At 41.9% G+C, this 14586-nt stretch overlaps 1 protein-coding gene across 1 annotated transcript; it reads left to right on the top strand.

Moving 5' to 3' along the window:
• The first annotated feature begins 5735 nt into the window (after nucleotides 1-5735).
• On the top strand, nucleotides 5736-12283 carry FAM60A (family with sequence similarity 60, member A). Its single transcript, XM_009995187.1, has 5 exons — nucleotides 5736-5882; nucleotides 7931-8030; nucleotides 8991-9117; nucleotides 10498-10648; nucleotides 11493-12283. The coding sequence occupies exons 1-5, from the start codon at nucleotides 5755-5757 to the stop codon at nucleotides 11653-11655; spliced, it is 669 nt and encodes a 222-aa protein (XP_009993489.1). The 5' UTR covers nucleotides 5736-5754; the 3' UTR covers nucleotides 11656-12283.
• Nucleotides 12284-14586: the final 2303 nt, after the last annotated feature.

Below are 14586 nucleotides of genomic sequence, written 5' to 3' on the forward strand. Positions count from 1 at the left end.
ATTTCATTCAGGACAGATTGTGACCCAGCCGGGATGCTGTGAAGGTTCAAACTCGGAAAAGAAGTGTCCGGTTTGATTTTGGATGTTTCTGCCAGTTGCATCTGATATGCTGAGATTTTGCTGCAACAGTAACCAGGACAGCACTCAACGGTAGCTGCAGATGACTACTAGCAAAAGACTGAGTTACTTATTCTGGCAGAGGAAAGATGCCTGGAGATGCAGTTTTAACTTCTTATTGGTTTTGCTCAGCTCATCAAGTGAGAAATTCCCACAGGATGCTGTTTAATTCTAACGTGCCTGGCCTGTAGTGGCCAAATACAGCTTTCCTCCAAGTAAAATTACTTTGGGTGGAGAAAGGAAGGAGAGTGGAAGGAAAATCTGAGGATACAGGGGACCAGAAGAGTGTACAGTATGCACAGTTCTGAGGTTATGGTTGTTGGAACTTTGTCACTCTGTTTTGAGCTATGCTATAGCTATGGGACAGATGACAGCGTGAAAAAAGTTTTTGCGAATACTGAAGTTGCATTTTTAGATTATTTAAATTATCTTTGTCTCTTATTTGAAGCACTCTGGTCCTGGGCATGCTAAAATATGGATTTCTGGTGTCCAATTTTAACTTCTATTGCAAAGTTTCCTTCTGTAGCACGTAAACTCGGGGGGAGGTCTGTTTATGTTGGTAAAGATCATGTTTACTCTGTTATAGATCAGTTCCTCTGTTGATGTACAGTTCTCTGTCCTACAGTTGATTTTTCAGTAGAGGTATTGCAGTTTATTTCAGCAGAGGGACAGGCCCAAGAATTTATTAGTGAGGCGAGCAACTCTGCTTCTGGCGCCGTAGACAGCTCTGGAAGCATTTTTCATGTGTGTGCTTGTGCCTGGGTGTATGCACTTGCAGATGTAAAAGCCAGAGCACGTATAGTCTATATGAAGGCATTTGTTCCTTTTCATTTGAAAGAAAGAAAGAAAAAAAAAAGGCCATTTTGACTGTTTCTTAGCTCCAGTGGAATACTGTAGAGATGTGCATCATGAAGTTTTTACTGACAGGAACTGGCTGCATCAACATACGTAGGCTAGATGGTATTTTTCTGTATTCCAAATTCAGGGAGGCTGTTTTGCACACAGAAAGTGAAATCAGATGATTTACAGGGTTTCTTCTCTCTGACAATATACTGGCCGTTTTGGGTTGCACAAAGGGTGAATGCTTCAGGGTCAGAGTGAGTAGATAGGAAGAGAGGAAGGTATAGAGTAGTTGGACTGGCATCCCTCTGCTGTCCCATAACCCCAGGGAATGTTTCTCTTTCAGCTTTGCAAGAAGCAGGTGAGTGTCTTCCTTCCTACTGGCCTGATAATTGTATTACAAAGGAAGACATGCCTGCCTTCTAGGAATTCCTTCCTTTCTATTATAAAAGGTTTTCATTCTTCTTGGCTGATCAGGAAGAATGCAGAAGGAATCTGGAAAGGCAAATGGAAGTGGCTCAGCTTTTCTCATTTTAAAATCACAAGTTCTTCCCTGACTTGAAACCTTAATGAGCATGTGAAGCAATACCTCCTTTTAATTTAGATCATCAAATTAAATTTTGCAAAGAAAACTAAGCACCAAATTCTAGTCCTGACAGGTAATGAAGGCATGAAACCATTTTCACACAGGTATGATGCATGCTGCATTGTACCATCCCTTCACAAATATAATAAGCAGGGTGTGGGGTTTTTATTCCTCATCTACTTTACTGTTCTCTGTTGGACTCAATTTTTTTTGCAAGAAAGTCTCTATTTCATATATTTTGATAATATTCTCAAATTTGGCAAAATTATCTTGCATAGTGCTTTTTAACTTAGTGGAGCTACATTCCCACTTGCCATCTTTTTATCTGTTCCAAATTTCACCTGGTTAAACTTCCACAATTTAAGATTTGGGTGTTACAGTAGCTGGCAGTCTGACTCCCTGGTTCTAATTTGAAATAGAAATTGCAGTGATTTCAGTTTAAACCTTTTTAAGAGCCCAGTCATTTGTACTTCCAAGTATACTTAAGTCTATAGAAATGTAGTGTCAGCTCCACCACTAGACACAATTATGGTTTACAATGGAAGCTGAGACAGAGAGCCTTAAGTTTAGCAATGCTGGTAAGTACTTCTAAACTCAGATGCTTCTCCATTAGCTATTAAGCTCTCCAGCTGACAGAATATTTAGTGTATAATGGTCAAATGGCAACTGTTTAGGATTAAATGTGTAACTAAGACTGACGCCTTCCATTTATAACTGCACTTCAATGCAGTTGTCTGAGAAATCTGTTTTACTTGTGGTTTTGCTACTAGCTCTTCCCCATTCAGGCATGATATATGGTAATACCGTTGCTGACCATTCATCAAGTGGGAAACAGATGGCACTAGTTTCCCTTCTATTGAAAGATGCTGTTGAAAGGCTGCTTCTGTGAGAATGGCAGCAATGATGCAAACCAAAATATTTTCAGAATATATGTGTCTGATGCCAGCCTTTGCCAGAACTTTAAATTCTAAAACATGCATCTTCTTCTACTGTGGTATACATACCAGCTGGTGACAGAGATCATCTCATCAGCATCTGGATTTCTAGGAGGAACCGAGTTAGAAAATAAAGCAAATTCCTGAGATCAATTCTGTGTCTTGCCCTTGTAACAGTCAAGATTTTCTTGCTGCCTAAGTTTTGTGTTTGCAGTTAGTCTGACTTCCTAAAGAAAAGCACAAGACAGTGGACTTACCACATTGAGGAGAGTCAAGCAAAATCTAAAACCTCTGTTTGGTAGTTGGAAATGCCCAGGTGAACATTCTGTTGGATCTCCAGAGGCTTGTTAAATGCAGTGTCCTCAAGAGACTGTCTCTTAAAGGAGCACATTGGATGCTGAGAAGCAGAATACTCAAGTGTTTGCCTAGACACTCAGTTGTTTGTCTTGACAGCCTGGTGATACTAACCCGATTTTCTGTGCATTCAAGTTCATTTGCTCAGTGCCCCTGAAAACATACCCAAGCAGAAGCAGAGAGTAGTTTTGAGTATAAACATCCCTAAACAAATCCATTCAGTAGGTCACTAGTTGGGATGCCTTCTTTTACCTACTGCAGCTGCTCCTGGCCTTCAGGCAAATGCTGTGCTAATAGAGCAGTGAGTCTCCCAGGCAGTCTGGCAGCATTTGGGGTGACTTTGCTGGATATTTGCACAACTCATCCTTGCAAGAACCCAATTCTAGAGGACCTCCTTGTGCTGTAAATATACACAAAGAAGAAAGGAATACAGCACTTCAAGCCTGTGGCGAACAGCATGAGTTGGGACAGGAGGCAAGGGAAGACTTGTCCCCTCCATCTTTCTTTTACCAGGTCCATTGCTGTCAGCAGGCTTTATGGGGCGTTTGGTCAAGACAAACATTTTGGAGAGTTGATTTGTGTCTTTCTACATGTTTGTGCAGTAGTAATTGCAGGGAAACAGAACCTCAGTGGGCATCACATGGTCTTAAAATTCACTAGACTGAAAAGTGAACACGTACTTTCAGCTAGATGGGCATTCCTCAATGGATTTTGTGTATGAATATTAACCAACAATGTTAGATAAAATTTTTGGTTTTCCATAATTTTCAGGAGCCTGGGAACCTTGTGCAGAACCTTGTGCTTTTATTTTGCAGTGCTGCCATGCTCTGATATTGCCCTCTGTGGGGAAGGTAGGGGCATGTATTTTTGCCTCCCTGTGGAGGGCTGTGACTAGGCCTGGATTGTTTACTAGTTTTGCTGTGGTCCTGCAGAAATATACAGAATCTTTTTCCCTTCCATGCAATCTCTGTCCATTAGTAAGGTAAGCATAATGCTAGGTATGGTTGTTTTGTGGAAGCATATTTTTTACCTCAGCTGAAGCTGCTTTTCAAATTATTTTTTTGCTGTAATGATGTGGCAAATCTTGGCATTGAAGATATTCTCTGCCTCTCTGGAAGATATTCGAATTATGTCGCTTACTTTCCTGAAGGTGGAAGATGTGGAGGCAGATCCCCATGCCACATATGTTCACCAGGAACCCAAGTTGGGTCGCTGGGACTTGGCAGTCCCTGGGACTGAGAAGTTACTGGGAGTTCCCCCTCTCCAGACTTGCTCTCAAGTCAGCGATGGAGATGCTGCTCTCCTGAAAGCACTGCCTGAGCTAGTGGGTCTTTCAGTAGTATTTGTGGGAAGGAGAGGTATTTTCTGTTAGTTTCTACAAGAGTATAATGACTTGGCCTTTGGTTAAGGGAATACAGGAACTCTTGTGTTGTTTGCATGGCCCTGTCTAATTTTAATTTTTTAAAAGCAGTTCTTAGCAGTGGGAACCTGTTCTCATGGATCTTCCTGCAGCCAGTGGCCTGACCGCTCTCTGAGCAGTTACTGTATGATAAGCAGCAGAGATGGCCACTTGCTCTCTGCAGATGGTGTTTGAGGCAAACCTTGCACCATGGTCCGTTTAGAAGAGAACCTCTTGGAACAGTCTCCACCTGTGTTATGGGACGGATGCTGTGTGGCCTGTGAGGACTTGCTGTGTGTCCAGGCCCAGTGCCAGGAAGCACCAGCTTTGCTCAGTTGCTGGTTTGTTTTTTTGAAGTGCTGTGAGGCGCTCTCTTTGTTCTGACAGCTTCTCATGCCATATCAGACTGTGCCTAACAGGAGTTGAAGTCTGGACCAGGGAGTAACTGGTGCCTGGGGAGTACTAGTTTGGTGGTGGGAACATCATGTGTTGAAGGGGTGTTTGTTGTCATGACTGCAGTAAATCTTGTTACTAACTTGAAAAATTTCTGCCTGGAAAACACCTCCACTCTACGCTACCTACTCTGACAGCAAACCCCAACCCAGGTGTACTGGAAAGGACAGGCAGACCTCTGAGAGCAGCACAGCTTTTGGCTTTTTGAGCTGGTACTGTCTGCAGAGCTAGTGGTTAAGAAGAAACTGCTTCCCTGTAAAAGGGAGCACCTTTTGCATAGCTGGGATGTGTGGTAGGCACATGCTGAAGTGCACCCCAGGGTCCTGCTCCCCAGCCCTTCCCTAGCTGGGTTTCCTTCCCATGGAAAGCAGGCTGGGGAGGGCGGGAGGGTGAGAACTGAGCCTGTGCTGACACGGAGCTGGGTTGTGGCTGGGATGCTCACCCAGGCATGAGAGTCAAGAAGATCTCGTGGCTCCTGCAGTCCCACTGAGGGCTGGGTGGGACTCCACCCTGCTGTTTTTAGGGCGGCTTTTCAGGTATGTCTGCCCTACAGCCTAGAGGTATGACGGCAGCTCATTTCAAATGACTCCTACTCACTTTCAACAAAAGTTTGGCGGGGATGTTTCTAACAAATTCCAGTGATGATAATGAGGTAGTTCCAGTGACCCAGGGTTCAGCTGCCAACTACTTATCCCAGGGGCTTGGGCAGGTTCACACGGCCTGCTTTGCCATGTATGTAGGGCTTCCACTGGAGTCAGCTGTATTCACACCTCTGGGTTGTGCTGTTGTAGATGTGCCCTCAGAGTAGAATTGTGCAGTAAATGAGCTTGCCTTGAGTCCTGCTGGGTATTGGTTAATATTCCAGCAGTTGTTAATTATTTTTTTTAATAAGAATGTATTCTGGGGCAGTGCAGGATAGAGCTATGGCCTAATCTAGCAGTTTCCCATCCTAAATTATCGTTTACTTTTGGGTTGCCCTGTGAATTGCCCAGGTTTTTCTTTCTGTATCTAACAGTGATAAGTAACCGCAATTCCTGTTTGTTTTCACAGGCTACCTCTGGGAGGAAAAGATGTTTGGCTTTCACAAACCGAAGATGTATCGGAGTATAGAGGGCTGCTGTATCTGCAGAGCTAAGTCTTCCAGTTCTCGTTTCACTGACAGCAAACGTTACGAAAAGGATTTCCAAAATTGTTTTGGGTAAGATTCTTTCTTTAGTCAACATCATGGTCAGTCATAGTGTTGCAGGCCACGAACTTTATGTGCTGTCCCTCTTGCTCTGAGTGTCTGATAGATTAGGTTAGCAGAGGTGGGTGGTGGGGAAAAGCTGACATCAGCTTCCTCACAACTTTCCTGGCCAGGCCAGGAGAGGCTGGATCCTCTGCTGCTGTGCACGGTACAATTTGGTTGTTTGTGTGCTGTTGCTGCCGATGGAGAGCTGCGACAGTTCAGAACAGTGAGGGGTCAGGCTTGTGCTTCTCCCTCCTCACAGTGTGTGCAGTGATTCAGACCCCTCTCAAACTGTGTGTTTTGCACGTGTTCCTTAAGGGTGTAAATTCCCACACAAGGTGGTAAATAGCACAAGGTCCATGGAGGTTTTCTGTGGATCTGAATAGTCAAGAATGTTAAACAAAACTTGATGGGTAAATATTTAGCAGTTACAGTAGGGTTTATGCTCAGTACCTTGTTTCAGGTGTTGGAGCCTTTGTGCAAATAGGGCATTTTGAGATACTGTTCCCATTCTGGTGGAAAGTGAGCATCAAGTAATTAGATTTCCAGTTAGGTAATGTTGTTCATAGTTACTTGAACGCAGTGGTAAGCAAAACTGTAAATACCAATGATTTCTTGTACCAGCTGCTGTAACCTTTTAACTATTTTGAAATACTTCCTAAGCACTTTGAAATTCTGTCTAAATTTGTGTCCCTGAATTGTCAGTAAAATTCTTCTGTGATAGCTTTTAATTATTTTTACTTTGTTTATTTGATTATTTTTTTTTCTGAGGCAGTAAGAGTTTGTCCTGTTTGTACTGTAGTTTCCCATAAAATTATTTCCCCTGGAAAAAAGTCTGTTGTCAACAGATATTTTCTTCCTTTTCTTTCCAGTCTTGTTGGATTACCTCTCATCAAAACCTTATGCCTGAGCAGAAATTTCATGCATCACAAAAAACTATATATACATACCAGTATTGCTGCTCTTGTCTCAAACGCCTATCTTCATATATGCAAATCTTTGTAATATTTAGAAGTATTACCCTCTCTTCCCCTTGTGCTAGAAACATTCCTTTCAAGTGTTGAAAGGACAAAACCAAAGCTTTATAGTGCTTTGCATTTGCAATGGATTTTTGTACATAAATCTGGTGCTTATGATTTTTCTTGTCGTAGTTCTTGGCTACTATCCTTGGCAGTGGAAAGATTGTGTGAAGGCCCATTGCTTGAGTTTTGTGATTATTTTTGTTGTTAACTACAGTAAAGAAGCTTGCAGTATACCAGGGCATTTGGTCTAGTGCTATCTGAAATAATTTTCCAAGGTAAAAGTGCAGCCTTAACACAGCATATAATGACTTATCTGAGCCTGCCCTCATTCATCCATAAATGCCTCAAAGTCTTCCCATTTAGATAGCTGAAAAATTCTACAGTGTATCCCCTTTATATTTCTTTTAGCATTGATTAGCAGTAGAAATTTTTTCTGAAGGAAGCTCATTAAAGGGAACAAGTATTGCTGTCATTCCAGTGAATGCTGTTTTTGAAACCTTATCCTATGCTTATGCAGGAGTGTGCTACGTGGTATTTGTTACTCATCCTTGAAGCTCTGTGAGAAAGTTAAGAGCTGAATAAGCTTTTGTCAGATCTCTGAGGTCCGTTCCCAAATGCACATTCAAGGAATTGATTATTCCTCCTCCCTCCCTCTCCAGTTAAACCAACCAACCCACTGGAACTGTGGAGTTTTTTGTGGTTTGTTTGTTTGTTTTTAAAGAAAAACAAAGCCAATTGGAGGTGATGAAACTGTTGTTTTTAGTGCTGCTCTGGAGGCAGATTTGCCTCAAACACTTCTGATTTCCAAATGGAAGGGGGCTTTCTGAAAGTGAGACCTGGTCTTTAAAAGGCAGTGTTTGTGCACCCCAGGTGATTTGCAATGCCTGAGAAACAGAACTTGAGAACCCTTTATTTTCTGACAATTTTAATGTGTCTTGCTGTTATCTTGCTTTTATTAACTGTTGTCGTGTGACTTCTGGTTTTTTTTCTTACCAGGCTCCATGAGGCCCGCTCAGGAGATATTTGCAATGCCTGTGTCCTTTTGGTGAAAAGATGGAAAAAATTGCCAGCAGGATCAAAAAAAAACTGGAATCATGTTAGTAACTTATTTCTTCTCCACTCCAAAACAAACTAGTTTCTTCTTTAGTCCATCCTGGGGAGGGGAGGTCCTGGCAAGCATTTGGGCTTTGATATTTCCACCACAGACTCCCCACCTTCAGCATCTCTAAATCCTTTCTGGAGTGTTGCCTTTTACATGGCTCTTACCTGTTTTCCTTTGGCTTACATGCAAATGGTGATTATGCAAGCCCAGGATGGAGTCACAGTCTAACTTACCTTGTAAATCCTTGCATTCACAAGCTCAGAACTTTGTCCAAAAGTCTCTTTTATGACACTCAGAGCATTTAAAATTTGACCTCTATCCAAAATTGATTACTTTTTTACGGTGTTTTTTTTTTCTATTACTTCGAACAAACAGGGTGACTTGCTCAAGCAACACATAAATCAATGTCATTTAGTCAGATAATTAAAATGACTAATATCTTGCAGCTATTCCCACTTGTATTCTGTTTTGATACATCTAATTCAGATTAGGCCTAGGGCTGGGAAGATGATCAGGATTCTTTGTGAATGTTATAATCTTTATTCAGGAAGCCTGGGTTAGGTAATGGGAGCCAGAACTATGGTTATTGCTACCACTAGCTTTATTCAGAAGTTAAATTGATGATTTAAAAATAAAAAACAAAACAAAACTCCAGGGCAAATTCTTGGCAGACACTCTTAACTGAACCCATATTGGCTTAAGCAACTGTTGTCTACTAAATGGAAGGCAAAAGTTGAACTGAATGTGTTTTTATACTAGTTTGCTACACTTCCCTACCGACTCAGCCTCTTACAAACCAGATTTAATGAAATACCAGAATGTTGGTGCACAGAACTGCCTTGGTTTAACAAAACTGGTTTTGAGCACCTTTAGCTAAGTCAGCACAAGTACCTTGTCCAGGGCAGTAACTGGGCATGATGCACAAGTATTACGGATGCATTTTCTGTGTTCTAGGTGGTAGATGCCAGGGCTGGACCCAGTCTTAAAACAACATTGAAACCAAAGAAAATGAAGACCCTGTCTGGAAGCAGAATAAAGAGCAATCAAATCAGCAAATTGCAGAAGGAATTCAAGCGGCACAGTAAGTGAATGCAAAGAGACTTTGGCAATAAACTTTGGTTTCCCTTAACAGAGCTTACTGTTAACTGTCCAAGTTGAATTACCATCTACTTCCAATTGTACGTTCATACATTTGGGCACTCCCTGTTTTCACAGCCTCTCATCCTCTGAGGGCGTGGGGAGGGGGTGGAATGAGGAGGAAGAGCTTGTGTGCAGCATGGGCTGCCAGACGGAGATGGGAAAGCGGCGAGAGGGGGATTGAGTAGCCTGACTTGAAAGTGCAGGCAGTTGTAGCTTGTCCCATGCTTAAATGATAGAAGGATGAAGAACTAACTTCTTCAGCAAGGCCCTGACTGAAACTGAAGTTGAAAGAGATTTCCCCCTACTCTGAATGTGTGATGGCCATTTCCAGCTCTTTTATTCCCAGGAAGCACTGTTCTGTTGATACAGCCTTTGGTGTTTTTCCTCCATGCATGTTTTCAAGCCAGGCTTTCTATTTAGCCTAGAATTCCTCCCCTACCATGTTTCCTTCTTACACCTCCTTCTGTTGGTCTCAGTTATTTCTTTCCACTAGCACTTACTGTCTTCAAATAGACTGGGATTCATAGCTTTCCAACAAAGCTATCTGCCAGCTGTGGTCTAAATATATTTTGGTACTTTATGTTTTTCCTCTAAAGCAGACCTTTGGCTTCTTAACTGTTGCTGACTTGGTCTTCTCTCTCTTCCAATTACCCTACTTAGCCTGAAGGAAAAGCTCTCCAAATAAATGAGTAAAGTCCCTGACCTAAAGAGCTTTTATCTCCTCATTCAATGTGCTATACTTAATCTGATTGTGTCTACTGTAGGTGGTAGACATTATAACTAACAGGTAGGCTAGTAGACCCTCTGTTAAGGTCTGTGTCTGCACTAAGTCCATAGTTCATAGTCTTCATCCAGCAAAAGCTCAATACTGTCTAACCCATTGCACTAATGAGAAGAGCTTTGCAAGACTTTGTAACTGAGTTGGTAAGAAAGAAGATTTACAGTGAGAGAAGAATGTACTAGGTCTGAAGCACAGATCCCCATCTTCAAGGACCTTCCATTGATGCCCAAGTGGGATTAGGATCTTTTTTGAGGTGTGGCCCGCACAGTGGCCTGTTTGAGAGCCAGGAACTGAAAGCTGATCCTGAACTGCTTTCCAGTCTCTTGTGTACAAGGACCCCCTCTAGTTCTGAAGTCTGTCCCCCAAATGCAGACAGATGGTTTCTGTAATGAAATTGACAGGGGCAAGTGACAAATGGGTAGTTGTTGTTTTTTCTTGTTAATTAAAAAAAGTCTCTCTCTCTGTTCCCAATTGGCATGAAACATTTCATAAGTTGTTGGACACATCTCGTGATTCTTACATTTATCCTTTCCCATTCAGATTCCGATGCCCACAGCACCACTTCAAGTGCCTCCCCAGCTCAGTCACCCTGTTACAGTAACCAGTCTGACGATGGCTCTGACACAGAGATGAACGCTGGGTCCAGCAGAACACCGGTTTTCTCCTTTTTAGATCTTACATATTGGAAAAGGTAAAAAGCAGCAGAACCTGCAGTCTGTGCAGATAGCAGTTCATTTCATGTACACAGTATTTGATTCTGCTTCTTCAGAAATTTGCTGCTGCTGAATTTGATTTTTTAAGGACGTAATTTAAGTCACAGAGTATTATTACATAGTATCAGTTTTTCTTCGTTTAAGACATTTCCCCCTATCTCCCTCCAGTTCCCTAAATACTAATACGGTTGCTGGAAAATGGTTTGGGGGAGTAACAGATAATATTCCTGACTGTTGTAATTATCTTGCCTTAAAACTCTGCTCTGTAAACACTCACTATGTGTTACTAAGTACAACAGTGCTTTCAGCTTGCCAGCAACACATAGCGTTTGATTTGGTTGACCTGTTATGGTAGTCATTTAAAAAAAAAATCCATAGTGGGAAGAAAACCACAAGGTTTTCTGGGAGCTGACAAGCTTATTGTCTTTTATTGCCTGTTGTGACACAATAATCCCTTGTTTAGCAAATTGCTCTGTTGAAATTGTTGTGACTTTGCTGCCTCCTCTCAAACAGTGTTTGTACATGCATTGTAGTCAAGACTAGTTCGGCCCAGATGGTTGTGTATCTGAAACTTCTCTGGGAAGCAAAATTGGAGACTTAGTTTTATATCGGCATCAGTTTGATGGTACCTTTTTCTTCCTCTCCCCCCGCAAAGTGTTGTTGTGGATTTAGACACAGGCTTGTTTTCTCTTTCTGAGCATCCTTTTCCCTCCTGTACTCCGAGATGGAGACTCAGAAGAGTAGTGTCTTGGCTCAAACTGGTACATTTGGTATATTCTAAACACGCAAACTACCTGTGTCTCTCCCTGCTATTTCTTCCAGGCAAAAGGTCTGCTGCGGAATTATTTACAAAGGGCGTTTTGGTGAAGTCCTCATAGACACTCATCTCTTCAAACCTTGCTGTAGCAATAAAAAACCTGCCACTGAAAAGCCAGAACAAGAAGGACCACAATCTCCAGCAATCTCCACCCAAGAGGAGTGGTGACTTCCTTGGATAGCTGCAGAAGGTTATACAGATCCTCTTCTTCTCTGGAAAAATACTAGAAAAGTGACTGTTTACTTTGGACACCTGCTAAGCTGCCAAAAGACTATTCCCTAGAACTGTTTTGGGTTTTACTGCTACAATTCCACAAACTCTGAAGCCAGTTTGTATCCTTTCAGAAAGACTGTACATAATATTTAAGATGCTATGGAACACTTAGCAAAGCTGAATGCTGCTGCAAGGTTGTCTAATCTTCCCCCCCACACACACACTTCACAAGTGAATATGAGGATGGGGTTTTGTATATTAAAGTATATGTAGTTCAAGTTTCTGTATTGAAAGAAACAGTGGTTGTAAGGCTTCCTTTTTTTTTAAAGTTGGTTGGTAACGTCCCTTAAATCCCCAAGAAAATACTTCATTCTTAGACATGTTTGAGTCAATGAGATTAACTAATACATAGAAATGTTACAAGTCACCTCTAGTTATATAATAAATATATATATTTTTAAAGGTGTGGAGATCTCACCCTATACTACTGATGTAACAAGTACTTCATCCCTCCTATGTGACACAGACTGGTAAACTGCAGACGTGGCTGTTACAAGTGGTAGTTACCTGAGAAGGCCCCCAACATACAGTGATCTTCAGAAGGGGTGGGAGTGCTCTCCTCCATAGCTATGGAGGAAGACTTACCTAAGAATTGAACATAGCAAAATGGGAGGCTACTTTGTTCTAGCCCAAAAGCAGACACCTTGGGCTTCACGCAGTAACTGACAAGTGATGAGAGATGGACCAAGAAAACATCTTGATGCCCAAGTGAGGTGCAGTTGATGGCCAGAACTGGGTAACTTCTATCTGTTGGCTTAGTGCAGCTAAAATGTGACCACAGACCAGACGTCCTGCTGGCTTTGGGCCTGACATAGAACCAAACCCTTTGCTAAACAAATCAGGTTCTGGTTCAGGGACATAATCTTAATTGCAGCCTAGGGTTGGGATTCATGATTGCTGTTTTGGAACCCTTCCCCTGCAGTGCTTCTCTGGGTTTGGGTTTTGGTTTTTTTCTGTTTGTTTGTTTGTTTGTTTAAACAACCGCCAGATCAATGCTTTTGTGAATACCGAATATGAAAAGTTGTGTTGAGAATGGTGCTGTACAGAATCAAGGCAGCTCTGTTTGCATACGTGATCAAAAGATTTCCAAACTGGTGTGCAAACCATTGTGACACTTCTTCAAACTCCACTTTGCCTGTAGGGTGGAAGCAGCTTCCTGGAAGAGTGTGCTGCAGTTTTAGCTCCCAATTGCTTCATGTTCCTTTTATGAAGGTTTAATTTGAGTAAGTTGGGAATCCTGCTTTTTTTGTTTGTTTCTGTTTTTGAGTGGGGGGTTGTGTGTGGAATTTTTCTTACTATTACTCTTTTGGGATATTCTACAATGGATTGCTACAAGCTTTCCTTTTTGTGAGACTCATCTGCATAATGCTGTTGTGGGTAGGGCTTAGGACTGGATTTCTGTGTTATCTCACTTCCTGAAATGGGAATGCTTAGCAAATAAAAATATAGGTAGAGAAAGATACAACAGGTTTTAAGAGGAGCCTTTACCCTCAACACTTTAATTATTTTTTTAGTTCTCTTCTCTCCTTCTGTTGGGTAAGCCAACCTCTGGAGAGGACATCAGGGGAAACAGGGCTTTGATTTATCACAGCCTTACAGCTCAGAGCTTTCATTGGTCTTCCTTTGCTTTTCCTAAACTCTCTTGAGATTCTGAAGAGAGGACAAAGCTCCCTACCTTGCTTTGATCTGCAACCACATAGAATCATTTAGGTTGGAAAAGACTTTTAAGATCGTCACATCCAACCATAGTTAAAATGGGTACTTATTTGTATAATGGCTTTACTAGGTTGGTCATGTCTAACAAAGGCTTGAGCAAGATTCCTAGCTGTTTTTGCAGACACCTGCTTTCATATTAATTTGTATTTTCAGCATCAGTAATTCTGAACACCTACGGCTGCAGCATTGGTGGTAGGATGTGCTCTGATATGGATCATCTCTTCTGTATTTATTTATTTATTGCTAGATTTCAACGAACAACTGCTTCCCTGACTCCCTCCCACCTCTTCCATTCCTGGTAGTGATGCAAAATGAACTGTATGTAGTCATGCACTTTGTGTTAATGTATTAGAAATCTATGGAGCCTGTTTTGTACTTTTATACTGTTCAGACACTTGTAATCCAAACTTTTTTTTTACTAGGGTAATGAATAAATTTAGAATTATTTAGAAAATAAACTTCTCCTCTATTTATTAAATTTCTGTTCCATTAATTAGACTTAGTGTTTGAACTAGCCCAGAAAACCCATGTTTCTATTTGAACAAGACTTCAAGACACTTTTTGTTTGGTGGTTTTTTTTTTTTGAGGGGTGAGATAATTCTCTTCCTATTTAATTTGGAAAGAAGAGCAGAGCAAGAGATGGCTATGGTGTTTATTATGATAGGCAGCTGTCTTGGGGCAGAATCACAGAGCTTTCCCTTGGCACTGCATGTGGATCAGGCATTCCTTTACTGGGAATGGGTGGTGCTGCCATTTGGTGTTCCTGGGGGGCTTGCTTGCTCTCTAGCTGACCAGCATTCAGCATAGGCCAGCTGAAGCAGCAGCATTAAGGGATTGGTGCTGACAGCATGTGGAAACATCCCTTTCCAGATCCAGCCGAGGTGGTGGAAGAGACTAGTGTTCCTCTACTGAAGCTGGAGCCTGGAGTGTTTCTTCCCACGACAGGCGTAGTCAGCTGGATAAACTCCAGCAGACTGGTGGGAGCAAGGTCTCTGGCAGGAGACAGCAGTGAGTAAGTGAGGGTATTCCATGATAATGGGGAAAATATTGTAGCCTTAAGCATGCTGACTTGTTGCAAGAGACTATTTTTGGACCTTAGTGGAGATGCTG

Source organism: Chaetura pelagica, unplaced genomic scaffold (genome assembly GCF_000747805.2).
Source record: "Chaetura pelagica isolate M959 unplaced genomic scaffold, ChaPel_1.0 scaffold343, whole genome shotgun sequence".
Taxonomy (NCBI): Eukaryota; Metazoa; Chordata; class Aves; order Apodiformes; family Apodidae; genus Chaetura; species Chaetura pelagica.